We start from the raw sequence: 18,461 nt of genomic DNA, 5'->3' as shown, positions 1-18,461 counted from the left end.
ACCGAGATTGTTAATTTTCAAACCACTGGGAAATCGGAGCTGAACGGGTCACCGCAGGCATGCATTTCAAAGAAAGCCGTCGGTCCTAAAGTAAACTTTGTTGTTAATGCACTAAAAGTTTTTCGAAGAAAACCCTTCATCCACAAAAAATGCTTTCTCCGGCTGAAAATCTGAATCCATGCATCACCGTCATCATCGTAATGATCATCATCACCCTCCAGACGACCGCGTCCCACCGTCATCTCTAGCCCCTTCGCGACCCTTCAACCCTCCAGCCCTCCAACCTCTCCTGCCTAACATCGTCTCCTTCCTTGTTTCATTTTCATTACAGGCCTCCTGCGGGGACTTGAACTTGTCGCCCCGCCTGAACTAAGGTGACAGCTCACTAAATCACTGCCTTTTAGTGGTGCTGCCCCCTTCTTTATACACTTTAATCACCAGACTCCAGTAACCAGGAATATTGGGCCCAGTGTATGGAATTCTGCTCATAAAAGGAACGGGCAGAGGCCACTGATGTGCTTCTCATGGCAGAGTCGCTGCCAGAATTCATCTTGTTTCTTGCTGAGACGGTGGTGGGGAATTGATGGAGGCGGGTGCTCTTTCCTACGGGTGACAATCAATCGCTCAGGATCAACAGGTTGTAGGCCGTAAACCTGAGGTCATCTCCTATCTAGCCGACAGTTTCTCATCTGGCGATGCCGGTGTTAATGCTGGTGGGAGGCCTTGGATTTTGTTTGTTATTTATGGTTAGTCACAGGTTTAGAAATGGTTCTGAATGATCGGAGGCTATCTTTCACACGGGGCTTGTCACCGCTTTAAAATGGTTAACCCCCTGTGTACACACTGTGGCGGGGGAAGAGTAGAAAACCGGGGGAAACACAAGCTGGTGAGGTGGATGGAAACCATTTTTGTTTTCAGAAATATCTTAATGCACAGATCGATCCAGACTTTAATGTTTTTCTCCCCCCTTTTCTGCTTGTCATCATATATACAATATCTGCCCTGATCAATCCTTTTTTTCTTAATAGTCCTCCCTCCACTGTCCTCCTTCTCTTCCTCTGCCTGTATTTCATCCCCGACCCAGAATCAATCCTCATCCTCCCTAAGGAAACCCACTTCGTGCAGCAGCAAGGGTATTTAGAGCCAGTGTTGACATTGGACAGCGCGTTAGACAAATATCCCCAACTCAAAAACCACAAGACAAATGGCAGACCTGAGCCTTGCTGTGTTCTGGCAGTGAGTCTGCTGGTCTGGCTCAACTGTGGCCAGCTATTCAGCACAGGTGACGTCTTACTGCAAGAGAAAAAAGAAAAAAAAACTGACCACCAAAGGAATGTAAGTGGACAGATAAAAGGAAGTGTGGGGCCCGAGAAAAAAGAGGAAAAGATGGAAAATGCAAGGAAAGAAAAGAGACACGTGATTAATGTAAAAAAAAAAAAATGAAGGACACAAAATGGTCAAACCCCAAAAATCACAGTAACTAGAATGACATCATCACATAACTAATAAAAAAGGTTCACAGCATTAACATTTTGTTTATGGTCACAATTGATTTGTTTATAGCGAACACGAGTAAATCATGTGTCCTCACATGCAGAGGATTTTGGAAACCAGTCGCTCCCACAGACAACCAGGTGGTGGCTTTGATTATGGGTGGACATTACATCATGTCAAGGTGGAAACAAACACACATACCCACACACAGACAGCACTCGCCCGCAGAGAGCGCCCTGTGACTGTGACAAGCTTATCCACACACACTCAACGCGTAACCACACGCATGCACACAGACAGCGCGCCGCGCCGCACGCGCACTCCTCAGAGATATGGGGCCCGTTTTGACAACCGCCAAGTTGACTTGGCATGGGTCGGACGGGCGTGATCCAAGAAAAGCAAAGCAGGCCCACGAGAGAGCTGGGGCTTTTGTGTTTGTGGAGTGTCACACTTCATCACGAGGGAAACCCATAACAGGCCCAGGAAGACCTTTGAAGCTATGGGAGGGGTGTGTGGGAATGGCCTCTGTGGCTACCTCTGATGTCAACTCCAATATTCGGATTTCAGGCTATTTCCTGGATTAAGATTGTGTTTGTCGGCTGAGAGGGAAACTGTCCGAGGATCGTGTGTCAGAGAGGAGATGAGCTAGTTCCAACATCCCACCAGACAATTTACAGATTACAGACACTGGCTATTGTAATACTTAGTCAGCTCAGTTACTTGAACAGTCACTTGCAGCGAAGCCAAAAATGCATCCGTGTACATTGATAAATCAGAGGCGAGAGAAAAATTACATAGATTGTTTCACATAATGGTCTGAGGACTGTATCTAAGAAATGGATGAATATGCTTTAGTAAGGTTTGTTTTGACTATAAAAACAGGTATACGGGAAATTTTCAGTAGTTTCTATTTCAATTCGATTTGTGTTGCATAGCAACCAGGCCAATTGTCCAGTGGTTTGGATTACTAAGAGCAAAGTGTCTCTGTAAACCATTAGGCTAAAGATCCCCTTTGTGGAACAGTGTTTGGCAGCTGGGTCAGGTGATAGCAGTGCGTGCAGTTTGCTTTGGCTGCTTCATAATTAGTGGAATGGTGGCGCACTTTAATGGACCACATCCTTTTTGGCTGAAGCTTCACACGGCTCCAACCACCGAAGCCATAATTTGATTCCAGGATGCTAGAAGCATGGCAAAACAATTTCAAATCAAGGAGAAATATTCAGGAAATTACATTTGTACTCAGGGATGATAAGCTGGTTTGTATGTTGGAAAGTTCTTGTTTTCCCCCCCTGTAGTTCTGGAGAGGCCAGAGAGTGGTTGTTGTTTTTTTCAGTCTAAAATCCTGATGCATGCACAAATTCTATTTGAGACAGATGCAGAGGTTTTCACAGTCGGATCACAGTTTAGTTACACACAATACAGGATTTTGATACACTAACAATATTTACTAAATTATTGGAGTAATACTTTGTAATGCTTTGCACTCAAATGCCATTAAATGTGCAAAAATTTGGTTTTCAATGTTCATCAATTCATAATTTGTATTCATGCTTGCAGCATGGCTCTATGAATGGCACACTGTCTTTTTGGTAGCGGATTGGTGGGTGGGGTGGTGCACCACTCTGGTCCAGACTGAATTATCTGAACAGCTACTGGAGGCACTGCCTTGGAATTCAGGGCAGACATTCACAGCCTCCAGAGAATGAATCCTATTGACATTGGCAAACCTCCTGACTTTCCCTGCAGAGCCACCAGCGGTATGACATTTTTGGCTTTTGGGGAAGTGTCTTGACGTCTACTGGATGGATTAGCTCTCCGTATAAATTATTCTAACTGTGGACATCCTCTGACTTTTCATCTAGCAACATCATTAGGTGAAATAATAATTTGTCCAATACTTAAGTTTTTCTACATATACATTTGTATTAATTTAATACAACACAGTCCCTTATAAGATGCATAGTTTATTGTTTAGTTTAGTTAGTAATATATTTTCTTTTCATTTATTTTCCATTATGCATGCCATCATATATCAGAGATGTGAAATACTGTAATAATAATGGATGCCAAAACCGGTTGGATCAAAAAAAAATATGAGACATAAATACAAGTAGCACTGAAGTAGCAGCTCCACTCGGAAATGAATCTGAGAGGCATATTATTGAGCGGAAGACCAAATTAAAAGGTATCAGCTAAATTATGCAGTTTATAAGCTGGAGGGACCCAGGGAAAAAGCCAGATTTTCATCGGGGGGGCTTTAGAGAAAGAAAAAAACACTCAATTACTGTTTGCAGACTGGGACTGTTGTTAAGGACGGTGCCATGATCAAACACAATTTGGATCAAACCACGACTTTATTTCACATTCTCTCACATTTCCAATCAAGGACCGATTAGCCTCAGACATTAATGAGCCTACTAATCCATTTGGGCCCCTCGTGATAACAGTTAATTGTCTGTAAAAATGTGTACAGATCCCCGTTTGGGTTGTTTACTAACTGATTTGGATGTGGTTAGGCCCTAAAGAGGTATCATTACGTTGATAGTTCTTTGGAAAATGAGCCCCTGATGGAGGCAACACCAGAGGAGTAAAGTTAAGAATACGCAGGACCGCTTTAAACCATTGCTCACTTGAGTGCACATTTATCACTATCTTAAGATAACATTTCGCTGTCATCTGCCCTCATTAAACTTCATCTGGAATTAGAGTTTTCTGTTTTGCTTACTGCACTGCAGTGAAGAGTGTTAAGATTCTTTGATTTTTGCATAAACCTCAAACATTTGAATAGACCTTGACTCTCACTGCGGAAAATGTGGAAACCGGCCCAACGGATGTTAGAGGCAAATGGCTTAATTTGGCACCGTATCCTCTGTTTCATGTTCGTGGCTCGCTTGAAACTTAAATCCAGATTACTGTTAAACTCAAATTCAATTTGTGTTCTGCATGAAGTCGACAAAAGAACTTATATTGGCTTGAGTCGTTGCAGAAAGTTCTCTGTGACAGCAGTTAGTAATGTTTAGCTAAATGGGAGGAATTGGAGGTTACTGTTACAGGGTCTGCTGCCCTCGCTCTTCTGAGTTTTATATCATTAAAGGTCTCTCACAGAATTAAGTCTTGAACATTGATTTTTGATGCTCAGCTGGACATGTGTGCCTAAAGTAAAATATTTAGCATCTCTCAAATGGAAAATCCATCCCATGATTATTAAAACAGAATTAATGAAGTTTGTGCATAGTTTGTGTCTGTGATTATATTGACAATTTAAAACCAGGTGTTGGGCTGTAATATATCATTGTGTAAGGGAAGACTTTGAAATTTGTAGACGCCATTATAAAGTTCATATTAAAAAGCATGTGATATTTTTAAACTACATGATCACTTTGCATTAAACACACACCCAGTATAATACGATAGAATGCAATATTCAACTTTTTATTAAAACATCCAATTATCAGACTCAGAACAACAACAATCCTGTTGACAAACTGTACAGACTACAATTGTCTTTAAGTTGAACATATTGGCGAGATTCTTTCATTATACACTTAAACATAACAAATATATTTTTTAAATATGCATCACTTTGAGATTGGTTTTAGCAAAGAAAAGTGGTCTATAAATGAAATGTATTATTATCATTATTATTATTATTATTAAATTGTGCCTGCTTACTCAGGCATGTGTAATCAATACAAAGATTTTTTTTGTTATTGTTTTGCACTTGTTTTCTGGACACATTACCAGTAAATGTTTCTGCAAATAGTTTTCCTTTTCAGAGAGATGTATACATCCTTACATTTACTTGCCATGTTGTTGTCGGGACCAGAAGTGTGTGTGTTTGTTGTGTGTTTGTTGTGTGTTTGCGTGCTTGTACTGCATTCTGGCCACTCAGCGTGCAACCTTGGCTGGCCTGTTCTGACACTCAATTTATTGTCTTGTGATTTGAGGCCTTAGTTTCTCATTACACCCAAACTTTTTGTGTCCTTGTGCGACAAAAATTAGTTTGTGTGTCTGCGTAAATCACCTGTCATATGCACATGCTCCTTTAAGAAAAGGCCAGGGGTGTCATTTGATTCCTGCTACCTTGCTTTCATATTTATGCGTCTCATATTCACGTCCATTGGCTGTGTCTCAGTTGGGCGATCCATCAACACTTTTTATTCCCATCGCACCAACAATATGGACATAAAACGCTCTTTTACGTCAGCAAAAACTCAGCCACAAATAAAAGCGGAACAACACACCTCTTTATTTGTCAGGGTAATAAACGACATAAATTAAAACTGATAAGTGACTAAAACTGGCATTAGTCATATCCTATGGGCTGGGTTTTAATGGAAATTACCAGAGGCAATGAAGCCGCTTTATAAAGTATGACCCACAAAATTGGAAAACATAGGTGATATATTAATGAGTTTACGAGACCGAAGGACAATCAGACCTGGGGGGATGTGTCCTGCTCTCTCCAAGACAAGGCCTTTTTCAAAACAACGTGTCAGAGAAAAATCACTCATCCTCTCAAATGAAATTTCCAACATGTTGGGAAATATTTATTTTACAAATTAATTTGTGCTTGTTTGTTGTCATGATGCTTGTATTGTATTTTGTTTTATCTTGACTGGGGGGGAATATTTCCTGTTGAGTTATATCTTAATAAACTACTTTATCCTTGATGTGAGTTCACATTTTTTATTGTTGCCACATAAATGATACTGTCAATGTTACACCCAGTAGAGTAAATAATTACAAATGAAGAAAGACAGAATAGCTCAATCAAAGGAACCAGGAAATGAAGAAAATATACTAAATTGAAAACATTTCATCTTTTATTTCCTCACCTTCTCATAAACATTAGAATAAATCAGACATAAATCTATTTACGCATGTGCCCTAAATCAAGACCATATTCACACTTAAGAAAAGTAATCTATGTTCTCAGTCTGTGCCGCCTGTACCACATTACAAATGATGCTCATCTGCAGGCTGTAGATTTTGTCACATATCTAGGGAAGGATAAAACAAAAAAACAAAAAAAAACAAAAACAAAAACAGAAAAGGGCAACCTAGTTGAAAGCAGAGGGATGAAGAGACGTCTCTCTCAATTTTGTACACTCAAACAAAATCAGTTGCCTTTGGCCTGCTTAGGGGCAGAAGGTGAGGGAAGCACAAGAAAGCAGCACAATTATTCTGCTCTGGCACAACAACAGAGAGCAAAAAGAGCATCAAAGGCTTTTCCTCTGAGTGAAATGGGGCTCCCTCAGAGGGAAAGCGCAACCTGTGTGTGAATACCAGTGCGCGGACTTTTGGTCCTCTCTCGAGACACAAGAGGCAAAAGATGTGTTTCCAGTGTCAGAATTAGAATTAGTGTGCATAGCCGCTATGCTTCAGTATAGTGAACATTGGCAGAACAGTAAACTGATTTGTTTTTCCAAATTTGCTGCCCTGAAAATACATTTAATACCTTTATGAGAGGTGGGGAAAAAATACACAAGAAGTGGACAGAATTCTTGTTTTCAAATGTAAAATATTCACATAGAAATTGTCCAAAAACCACATGAAACTTTTTTTTTCTCCCCACAATTTATAACATGTAATATGCAATATTACATATGACATTGTGGCTTGCACATGTGATGTATTATATATTTATTTTTAATCAGCATTTTGTAGAAATATAGTAAGCCATTAACATTTTGTAGAAATAAAGAGTAAAAATAAATCATGCACATATGGCCTGCAAAGTAGTTTGCGTGGACATGAATAAGGGTCATTTTTATTGTCATTTTCAAAATTGTTTGAATGTATGATATTTTCATTGACTATTTTCCGATTATTTATCATTATTCATCAATTTCATAAAACAATATCTAGCCTTTTAGCACATTGTGTTTGCGCTGTAATTATTTAAACATTTGGAATTGTTATACTTACATTTTAAACTTTGAACTGAATCCGCTTTGTCAATATAAAACTTAATCGTGCTCATGTTTGTTCAGCAAAACCTGAAATTGGATTAAACGGACAGAGGGTTTGATTTTCTCTCAGGCATATTGGAGGGCATCTTGATGGAGAGAAGGGGTCCCTCAGCAACCCGGAAGCCGCGCTCTCACATGCATCGGTGTATATTCTGCTCACATGTTGTTGTGATGGGTGCATTTTGAGTGTCGGGCTCTCCCACTGTTAGACTGTTGTCACTCTTGTCATTAGACTCTTCAGACAAAACATACGAAGATGAAAGTGGTCGCGTTGATCAGGTAGCCGCACGTCTCCACCGTAACGCTCTTCTGGCACCGATTTATTATTTCTGTTAGCATAGCAGTGACTGGCTCTCGCGTTGTGTCGCTGTGAACAGTAGCGCTAGGAAACGTTTTTCATTTTTAGAACGGAGCACGTTCAGAGTTGAGAACATGCCGCCGCGCCACAATCCCAGATCGCTAACGCGCGCGGCTCCGATTCAAAAACACAGCTTCACCTCCGCGCCTATTTCTCGTCCTGTGTTCCAGCGGGGGCAAGGACAGCTGCTACAACATGATGCAGTGTGTCGCTGCCGGGCACCGGATCGCAGCTCTGGCCAACCTGCGTCCTGCTCACACAGGTGAGGAAGATGAGCTGCTGCTGCTGCTGCTGCTGCTGTGGTCCACAGGGGCCGGTGGGGCTATGTGGGCCAGCCAGCTGCACTTCCTGCAGACCGAGGACCTACGACTCCAGAGCTGTGCACGAATCACAGCACTGCAGAAAGTTCAGTACTAAGTGTATGTGTGAAGTGTAAGTTGCATCATAGGTGTGCGGGCAAGGCTACAGCTGGGTTGTGGTACAGGGCAAATGCATATTAATAACTCTGAAGAGTTTTGCTTTCTTCTGTACAAACTCTCCCTTGAAGAAGTAAACCGTAAGCATCCACACGATACACTACACAAGACCATATTGTCATTTTTAAAAAAAGCCCTTTTGCAGGAACACTCACATTTCAATAATTCACTTCACAGCCAGAAGCTGCCCGTTACAATCCCAACGTCCCGTGTTAGGACACCGAGGCGCTCCCCTGAAGCGATCGCAGTGTAAGAGCCTTGCTCGAAGGCTCCACAGTGATGGTGATGAGGAAGGGTCATGTGGTGCTTTTTCTTTTTACCCATCCAGATTTATTCTGCCAGTCTGTGGGACTGCACCAGTGACGACAGAGTTACGAGCCACCACTGCTAAAATGATGAACATTGAAATAGCTGAATAAGTAATTTTCGGACTCAGTCAAATTTTGTTATCAATGGAGTTTTTTTGGGAGTTTATGTTTACTCTATCAAAATAATGTTTATTTAAATATTATTCTGTCCCACATGGATCTTAGTACTGGTATACTTATTCAGTGCTTAGTTTTGAAACAGTATCCCAGTATTTTCAGCTGTATTTTCAGTATTATTTCATTGTGAATATTTAAAGCCTCTCGGTTCATTCATGAATATAGTGTAGTGTTACTCAGAGCCACTATTTATTTCATCCAAACATAGAGTTTAAACAGTTAGTTTATAAATATTTTTGTTGTTTGACAGAATTTTTTATCTGCAACCATTTGAATATTTGACTAATTGAGTCATTTAATCAAGCAAAATGCCATTTTTATAAGCTTGATCACGAGCCCCTGATCTGAGAATTTATACAGTTTCTGGTCTATATTTTTTACCAACTCAATATGTTTGGGTTTTAACTGCTGATCAATCTGAAGATGTCACGCTGGGTTTTGGGATACTGTGATTTAGAGAGAACAACTAGTCAATTTATTGAGAAAATTGTCTGCAGCTTAATCTGTAATGAAAATAATCATCAGTCCTAATCGAAAATGTTGCCAGTGGATGTTTATTTACCATCAACTATCTCAAAGAATTTAATTATTACATTTTCATTTCAATAAACTTCATTGAATCATCTCCTATTTCAGACGTGATTAATGGCTTGTTGTCACTCACTTAAACATCTTTTCATCTGTGCTGCAGATGAGTTGGACAGTTACATGTACCAGACAGTGGGCCACCAGGCCATAGAGCTGTATGGTGAAGCCATGGATCTGCCCTTATACAGACGAACCATCCAGGGCTCCAGCCTGGACACCAGCAGGAACTACAGTGAGACGGAGGGGGATGAGGTGGAGGACTTGTATGAGCTGCTGCGCCTTGTCAAGGTATGCCACCGTGTAGCCACCATTAGTGGGAGATACAGGAAGGGATGTTCTTATCCTGGCAGTGAATCTAGATGCTTCCTCAAATTTCAGATTTCAAAAAGTTTTGATTTGCATAGCTCCGCTTTATAACTTTGCCAAAACAAAGCAGCATGTATCCCACTGATGTTCCCATTCTTGCCACCTGTAAAAACTCCTTTTAAAGCCAGACTGAATGATGCATCTCTAAATTATGTCTCACACAAAATTATGTTTAAAAGCAAACACATAAAATTAAAGATACAATACACTCTTTAAGAATTTTTCCGTTAAATGTGTAAGAACATCATCAACTTTACTAAAACATCCAGTAATTGGAATTTAATATTTGTGTTTTATTTTTTTATTTTTTTATATTTCTCTGGCTTTTATTCTCTCAGCACATAATCACTGATATTTTACATTGTACGGAATAGATTTAGATTTTCTATTTATTTTTCCTATAAATATGTATTTTATTTGTTTGTAAATACTGCAATATATATATGATTTTTATCAGTATTGGCACAGATATTTGGGCACATAAAAATAAACCTACATATTCACAGATAATGTAAATACAAATAATACGTAGTTGTGTGAAGCTGAGCGATTGTCGAGACCTCTTGGAATAACCAATTGAACCAAAGAGGCATCAGAGGCCTTTAAGTGATTTTGAGTTGGAATAGTATAAAACTCTGATTATGGGAACTCTCTAATGCGGTGCTTTGTTTCGCATATAGAAAAGTTGCTATAGTTTTTTGACTGGCCACCACTGACATATGCTTGACTGCCTTTTTTAGCGAACAAGCTCTCAGAGCATTACTAAACGTCTCATCTTGGCCAAGGTTCATGACATATGTCACACTGTTGAGATGTTTTACAAGTCCCTCTCTGTGGATTTCAGAGTCACTTAGTTAGCCCATCAGCACCGTCTCAAAGAGGCTCCGCTTGTCTCGATTCATCTGTCCCGCTGTACACTAACAGTCCTTAGCACCTAACTAAAGTCGCTCTGGAGATTAAAAAGCCATGTTGGTGCTTTTAGTCTGTCCTATTTAGTACGTCTTGATTCCACTTTCAAAGCGGAGCAAGTTTTCCTTTCATGTTACTCAGGGAAAATAGTGTGCCGGTTGTATCAGTTTATGAAAGTTTTATGTGTGGAGTTGGAATGAGGTGCCCTTCAACAACTAGCTTCACAGGAAATATTCAATTCTTTTTTTTTTTTTTCATCTTGCCTGACAGAAGATCAGATGCAAAAATTAATCACCAAATTAATAATTCATCAAATACCACTTTTGCCAGGACACTGAAAAAATATTCATTTGATGCCAAATTATGTATGAGACCTCGGTAGTCCGGCGTGGTGCAGGTTGGCTGACTGACAGGTTTGAGTCAACTGCATGTGTGTTTAACACACCGCTGGCACCGCCTGCCTACCTGACTGCCTGCAGCCACCTGGACGCACACTTCAGCAGCGGCGGCGGCAGCTCTCCCTGCTGTCAGCACAAACAGGGTGTAACACTTTTTTTTTCCCCATCTGGACATGGTCTCTTGTTTCAGTTTGCAGCATCAAAATTTAGTTTGTGTGTGTGCATGTGTGTGTGTGTGTGGGGGGGGGGGGGGCGACCTGTAGGTCTGTGTGAAGACATGTTCATCCGGAGCAGAGGGCTGCTCCAGGGTCCCTGCATGTCCACACACCGCTTCAGTGGCAGGGGCCAGTCAGCCAGCCTCGGGGCATCTCATGCCCTCTGCCTGGCTTTCTTTGTTGCCTTCTATATAAATCCCCAGTTTTACACATGCGGCTGCACGAGACCGCCCTTGTGTGTTTGATTTCTCTCCGGTTCCTCTTTCACACGGCCCAATTTATGGTATTGGCGATCTCATTCGTATTCACAGTCGAATAGCAGACGTGTCTCTGGTGCGTGATGCAATATGCCATTTCTGCCTGTGGTCAGGGCTCTAATTGCAACGGGCTGCTAATTTCCAATTTCCAGGGCTTCTCTGGTCTGACCTCACCAGTCAGGCGGGCCATAGATCATGGCAGTTGGACTCCCATGAGGCTCTCCTGGGCTGGCAGACCTCCAGTCATCTCTCTGTTTACCCCTCTCACCGTCATCAACAGACCTGCACCGTAAACAACAGGCTTCCTCTCTCTTGCTCACTGAGTGATGTCAACCTTAAGAATGCAACTCTCTTATCTCAAATTTCAAGTTGCTGCTTTCTGTGGTAGTTTTTTTTCTTCTTTTTTAGCTTTCTGGCGAATCCTGAGCTTTTACTAACTTGTACCATTTGTTCTGCATTGTTAAGGATAATACACTCATAGAGATCAATGAATCCCCAGTATTTAGAAACTTACACAATTCTGTCACAGCATCTTAAAATGCTCTTAAAATGTCACATATCATGGTCACATTCAGTTATGTTCATTAGATGTTCTGAGTTTTACTCATTTGTATTTATGAAAAAATATGTTGTTATTTTTTCCCCCATAAAGTTTGTGGTGTTGTTGATTAGTGAAGGAAATGATAGCGGGGGGAGAAGGGGAGAAAAAAAACCACTTCTTTTGATAATGAACTGTTAAATCACCCCTACTGAAAAGGAACAGTTTTAGCCTGAAAAAAAAGTGTGATATTTTGAAAGATTCTTTCTCGCAGTTTGAATTAATTAGAAGTTACAACATTATATTTGGCAAATGACACTTGAGCATAGATGAAAGAATTTTTTTCTTCTTCTCAGATCCGGAGTTGATGAGTTTTAAGTGGATGTTCTTCCCTCCTCCTCCTCCTCCTCCTTTGAAATGCAAGCAACAGACCTATAGCATGAGCCAACAGTGCCATCTACAGACCATTCCCAGAGCTGACAAACCACCGAGATGCCACACTTCGGTCTCTCGGAGAATGTTTGGAGCCAGTCAAAAGATCCAAAGGAAGAGCTCATATTCTACAGAAGCATTGTTGATCGAGGAAAAAAAAATCCCCAATTATAATAGGGGGAAAAAAAGAGCCGTCTATCCCCTGGTACTAGTGATAATGGCAGAAATACAATGTGGCCCTATTCTTGGCCCCTTTGCTCTCATCGCTGGTTGTGTATCGCGGTGTGTCTTTGAAGTGTGTAACCTGATAGACATGCGAGCCGCGGCATCCCATCCTGCGCGGCGCTGATCTTTGAACCTGCTCTTTGAGGGGGAGAAATTGCAGTTTTGTCAGCGGCAATGGGAATCTCACAATTTTTTGACATCGTTGTCCGTAAGTGTATATTTTCATAGATCTGATGATGTCCTTGTGTCATCTGCCAGAGGAAGCTCGTAAATATGAAGTCTGTAAGTTAACACAATTTTGATTTGTCGTGTAGTAACTCGGTGCGGTAGATCAAAACTTGTGTAGTCTTATTTCAAAACCCTTTTTTCCTCCTGTTCTGCAGATACTGTAGGTTTAGTGTCTACTCTTGATGTGTGTGGCTGGTCTGCTCTCCTCTGCTGTGATCTGCTCTGATGTGTGATACAGATCAGCAGTGTCAGTCACCGCTGGCTGTAACGCCAGTCCCCCCGAAGGCCCGCAAAACTCCTCATATTAGTCATATCACATCCCTCAAGTCCTTTATCCTTCTCTCTGTGCTCTGTGACCTGACACAGTGGCTCTTTATGCCCCGTGACCCGGCTTGTGTGTGTGTGCGTGCGAGCGCGAGCGAGCGCGTGCGCGTTTCTCAAGGTCAGGTCAAATCGGGCCTCTGTTACAGGATAACGGGTTTATCTCTGTCCTCCTTACACACCTCTGCCTTTCTGCCCCAGTTTGCCTTCCTTCATCACCCTGCGGTAAAAGGAAGTGCTCTCTCTGCCCTCATCTATATACACTTTTTTTTTTTTATGTCCGAGAAACAACACAGAGATGTTGTTCCTTGAAAGCAGCACAACCTTTATGGCATGAATGCTGGATCATTTTCGCGAGATGCAACTGGAGTTTTGGGCGCTTGATGAAGTAAAAGATACTATTTAAAAAGATAGTGATTCCATTGCAGCAACTCTGCGACCTTTGAGCTGATGAATAAAGACAAAGACATTGAAGCTCATTAGAGTGATGAGGAACAATAGATGATATCCATGCACACGTTCCTTTCTGCCAGCTCTAGTTAGCAGCACTGTGACATCTCTGTCGTACTCCGACCCAGCTTTGAGAACGATGGAAATGTTACTTTCAAATCAAATTTCCTTTTCTCGAATAAACTTGGCGTTGTGGATACAGTTTTTTTTTTTTCATGTGAGAGCTGATATTCTGGGTCAGTTAGCACCCAAATTCTGCCCTCCTTCTTTAGTCAGGTCACTAGCATTGTATTGGAAAAGTCTTGGAGAAGTGCACTGAGACCTTTGCCCTTTGTAGATGAAACATTCCCTTCTGTTTGGTGTGTCTTAAAACACCTTGCTTTTGGTGAGATAATACACACACACACACCCACACACACACACACCCATCCTCAGTCTCGACAGCCGCTTCGTTATCGACATCAGCAGACAAGAGTGGTGCCCTGTGAGATCGCAGAGGCAGTCTGTCCAAACATTCTTTTTCCATTCTTCCCGTTCCCTTGCTCCCTCTTTCTTTCGTCTCCTGGCATCTTTCGTCTCCATTGTGTTGTCGTCGCACTTTCATCTGGACCCCTCAGAAGCCTGGCACCGCGTTGCTGCGAGTGCCCTGACGGAGGTGTATCCTGCTGCGAGGAAAGGAGGGAGAGGGACTTGAGGGAGAGGAGAAAGACAGGAGCAGGGAGGATGGGAGGACGGCAGGCTGGCTGGCAGGCAGGCAGAGGAATCTCCAGTTGAACCGGGAGCTCGGTGGTATTGATCAGGGAGCTGAGGTGTTGTGAGCCAAGTCGTTGAAGATGGGTGTGAACTATGGGGAGGGGAGGGGGGGGGGTGGTGCAAAATCAAACACACAGCCCTTCTCTGATTACCGGCATGGTGCTGCATTAGGCTTACATCGGGGGCTCAACAGGAAAATGGATTTCTTTAAAAAGCTGCTTAATACATAAATCATGACCTCTGGGGTCACAGCGAGGGGTTAGGAGATGCGATCAATAACAAAGCTAATGCAAGCTTGTTTTAGCTGGTTTGTGGTGCAGAGAGACCTCTAAATGTTGTTATTGGAAGTAGCTTACAAGCAGCCTAGAAGGCCGACGGATAATCACTTTGCCGAAAGTTTAGCTCAAGTTTAGAGGGCCTTACTTGAATATATATCTGGGCTTGTGCCGGTACAGATTCCTTCAAACGGCGGTCTCTCCATGTGTGGCCCCTCTCCATGTGACGGCCATTGTTATCTCTTCCTTTGGTCTGCGACCGCTTGTATTCATGCTGGTCGACACGGCGGCAGCGGGGTTGAGATTGCAGGCTTGTTTTGCACATGAGGAAGGATAGCATTAGCGCTGAGATAATGGCGCTGTGTATTGTTTCGCTGGCCGTGTGGAAGTGGTGGGACAGGATCTATTAGACGCAGGCCCATTTCCCTCCAACTGACTCTTAACAGTCCCCGCAAACATTAGATAAAGAGCCTAGCCTCAAGCCTTTGTAATTTGTTTGTATTTTTCTGCTTAATGTACTTTGCTCAATCTTGTTTAGCGATGATGGAAGCTGATAGCCTTATCTTGCCTTGCCAAGGGCATGAGCCACCACCACTGCATGGCTGAACATTGTTCCAATGAAGAACGTTTTACGGGTTCGTGGTCTCGTTTTTTTTTTCTCATTTTATTTTGACGCTGTATGAACTGAGGGCGTATCTAGAGGTTATTTGCATTTGAGCTATTGGTTACTATGTGTTTTTTTTATGGGCCGATCCGAATAAACCATCACTGAAATTGTATTTTTGTATTTTCTCTCTTTTGTTTGCTTGTATTAAGGGAGACCTGTGATCCCTTTCTAGTCCTGGCTCACCAAATTCGCTCATTTAGTTTTTCATCAACGTGTATTTGGATTTTCTTTTTCAAAACATCTGCTAGTTTTGATCATCAGAGGTATTTTTTTTTTACATCACCATCTATTAAGTTTTTTTTTTTCAGATCACATTTCAAGTTAATCTGAATATATGAAGTTTCATTTATTTACTTCTCTGTGCTTACTCTGTTCTCCATTTGGATTCTCGCCAGTTATTTTTACTCTGAAGCCTTGTTAAAAGTGTGAAGGATGATCAAGCCATTAAAGAAAAACAGAAGTCAACAAGGAGCGTCGACTTGTAATAAAAGCTCTTAAACTCAACAGTATCAACAGCTAAGTTAGACCCAATAATGATCTGCCTCAGGACGGACAGCTGAGGAACAGTGCCAAGTCTTTCAACTCCCTGCCATTCATCTACTACAAAATTAAGAGGGGTTTTATGTTTTGTTTTGTTTTTCTTGAGCCAGTCCCCACAAGAAAATTTGGGGCAGGCCCCATCACCTCCCGCAGCTAAAGTCATAACCAGCCGTAGAAAAACACTGTCTGGAGTCTGGAGAGTGGGTGAAAACGGCTTCACTGCTATATTTTCTTCTAGTCTCTCTCGGGGGAGGGACTGGGGGAGGATTTTGGGGAGGGGGGGCATGATGTCTGTAGGAGCTATGGGGAGGATATAGACTAGAGGACAGGAGAGCCAAGATGTCAAGAGCCTGGAACCTGACCTCACCAGAAAAACATTTACATTTTGTACTCTGTGTGTGTGTGTGTGTGTGTGTGTGTGTGTGTGTGTGTGTGTGTGTGTGTGTGTGTGTGTGTGTGTGTGTGTGTGTGTGTGTGTGTGTGTGTGTGTGTGTGTGTGTGTGTGTGTGTGTGTTTGTAAGCCCCTGCATGACTGTGTGTATATACATTAGTACACGTCTGCGCATACACCCAGTGGAATAGGTGGTTGTTATGGACCATGAAAAGCAACTGACATAGTTTACCTCTCTGTGGCTGGAGACTGCTGCTTTGATTCCCTCCTTTTTTTTTCGCTTTTTGGAAGCAGCTTCCTGTCTGAGGCGCTCAAACAATCTTACCTCAGCCAAGTGGGGATGTTGCTGTGACAGAGCTGGGATTATGACTTTTGTTTCATGCCCCACAGAGATCTGTTTATTGGAACACCTTATCCTTTTAATGGTGAGAGGCGAGACCCCTAAACGTTGGGAGGAAGTTACATGATTTTGCGTTATCCCCCCACAAAAAATCCCCTGGCGGTTGAGTGTCTGAGGGTAGAGGCACAGACTGACAATTTATACTCTAGAAACAGCCATTAAAATATTGCATTTTTAAGAGCCAGTAATAACTAAACTTGTATGCTTGAATTGCACGTATTCATGGACACACAGTACATCGATAAATGACCTTATGTCTCCCCGCTGCTTCCCAACATTTAGTTTTCCATGCGTGCTGATATGGAAAGCCTCCTTGTCCTTGGACTGCTGAAACTAGGGCTTTGTGCTTGCTTTGGCCAAGGCCCTCTCCCTCCCTGCCTGACGACTGGCTGGGTCTGTGTTTACGTAACCATATATATCTGAGAGGAAACTCGTGAAACGTTAATCTCTCTACTTTTTTAACCCTGATGAATTTCTACATTTTCCAGCTGTGCGGCATGGCATATTTATGCTCAGGCTCTATCGCTGAAAACAGCTCTGTCATTGTAAATGAATCACTATCCAAGACTAAAGAGAGAGGGTGTGTGTGTATGTGTCTAAACTTCAGGCGAGGAAACTGTACAAATACAAGCTCAGCCATGAAAAGCGGCCCTAGCACCTTCATGGATAAAATCCGCAGCATCTTTTTCATTCTTCTTCGGACCCGCATCGGTGCCACATGAGCCTGTCAACTGTCACATTTCACTCGGCTGATGAGCGTCATTCACTCATCGCATTGATGAGACAATGTCCGATGTCGTATCCGCTGTTGGCTGGTCACATCTGCATCGTGGCCTCAGTGGAGGACAATACTTTCCCCTTTTCAGCTTCCCGTCTGCCCTTCTTGCAACTCTGACCTGCACCATCTCTGGAACCCGTCGGGGCATTTAGGTTTATGAGCAGCTGGCTTTGCGAGTGGTTTGTTTGTCTTATTCCTCCACTCTGTATGGTCGAAGATTGACTCGCTGGTGAGTCATCCCGCCTGCCCATCCACAAGCACAAAGGAAGAGCCCGTCTTTCAGCAGCTGCTTCAAACAGACAGCCCCGCCAATTTACCAAGGGGAATGTCTCTGAAAGCCTTTTGGAACAAAGTTTTGTCCGATGTTTGTTTTACCAAGATTTTCACTAAGCCTGCGTGTCCATTTGTTGCTTTATTTTGAAGGATCAGACATGCATCGTGTTTTGGCCTCACTGTACATATAAGCAGCATAATATATTTTAAGCATTGGGTGTAACTTATAACATTATAATTAGTCTGTATCCTGCACCTTGTGCACACCTCTTCCACATCCTTTCACTCCTTTACCAACTTATGGGAGTCACCTTGGAGTACAACTGTCCGTACAGAATGATAATGAGAATGCTGATTTAAAACAAATAAGCAATGTCTCCTCCTGCTAAGCTCACACTAAGCTTCCTGTCAGTTTGGCATGTCTGAGTTGTCAGGACAGCCCAACACGCCCCGGGACTATGTCCGCATTACATTAAACACAATCACTTGACCCTAGCTGGCCCTGTTCCCTGTACCACATCTACTCGCGCTTCTACGACAAGGTCCAACCCCCTCTCCGTGTTCCCACCATGTAGAGAAACAGGGGGCGAACAATCCCATTACATTACAACCGGGCCGGAGCTGATCTAATGGAGAGAACATTAAAACCATGTCGCGTTCGGTCACTTA

At 42.4% G+C, this 18,461-nt stretch overlaps 1 protein-coding gene across 5 annotated transcripts in view; it reads left to right on the top strand.

Moving 5' to 3' along the window:
* The first annotated feature begins 7,573 nt into the window (after nucleotides 1-7,573).
* dph6 (diphthamine biosynthesis 6) overlaps nucleotides 7,574-18,461 on the top strand; it is a 55,750-nt gene continuing 44,862 nt past the window's right edge. The window contains exons 1-4 of one of the 5 annotated variants that reach the window (XM_035610674.2): nucleotides 7,592-7,748; nucleotides 7,998-8,089; nucleotides 8,632-8,722; nucleotides 9,480-9,664. In XM_035610674.2, the coding sequence (XP_035466567.2) occupies nucleotides 9,497-9,664 (168 nt within the window). In that variant the 5' untranslated portion in view covers nucleotides 7,592-7,748; nucleotides 7,998-8,089; nucleotides 8,632-8,722; nucleotides 9,480-9,496. Of the gene's footprint in view, nucleotides 7,749-7,997; nucleotides 8,090-8,139; nucleotides 8,260-8,301; nucleotides 8,384-8,480; nucleotides 8,553-8,631; nucleotides 8,723-9,479; nucleotides 9,665-18,461 lie in introns of those variants that run through there. The other 4 variants (XM_035610673.2, XM_035610672.2, XM_035610675.2 and 1 more) reach the window with 4 other exon arrangements.

This window comes from Scophthalmus maximus, chromosome 15 (assembly GCF_022379125.1).
Source record: "Scophthalmus maximus strain ysfricsl-2021 chromosome 15, ASM2237912v1, whole genome shotgun sequence".
Lineage (NCBI taxonomy): Eukaryota > Metazoa > Chordata > Actinopteri > Pleuronectiformes > Scophthalmidae > Scophthalmus > Scophthalmus maximus.
This window is presented reverse-complemented; position numbering and strand designations above follow the sequence as displayed.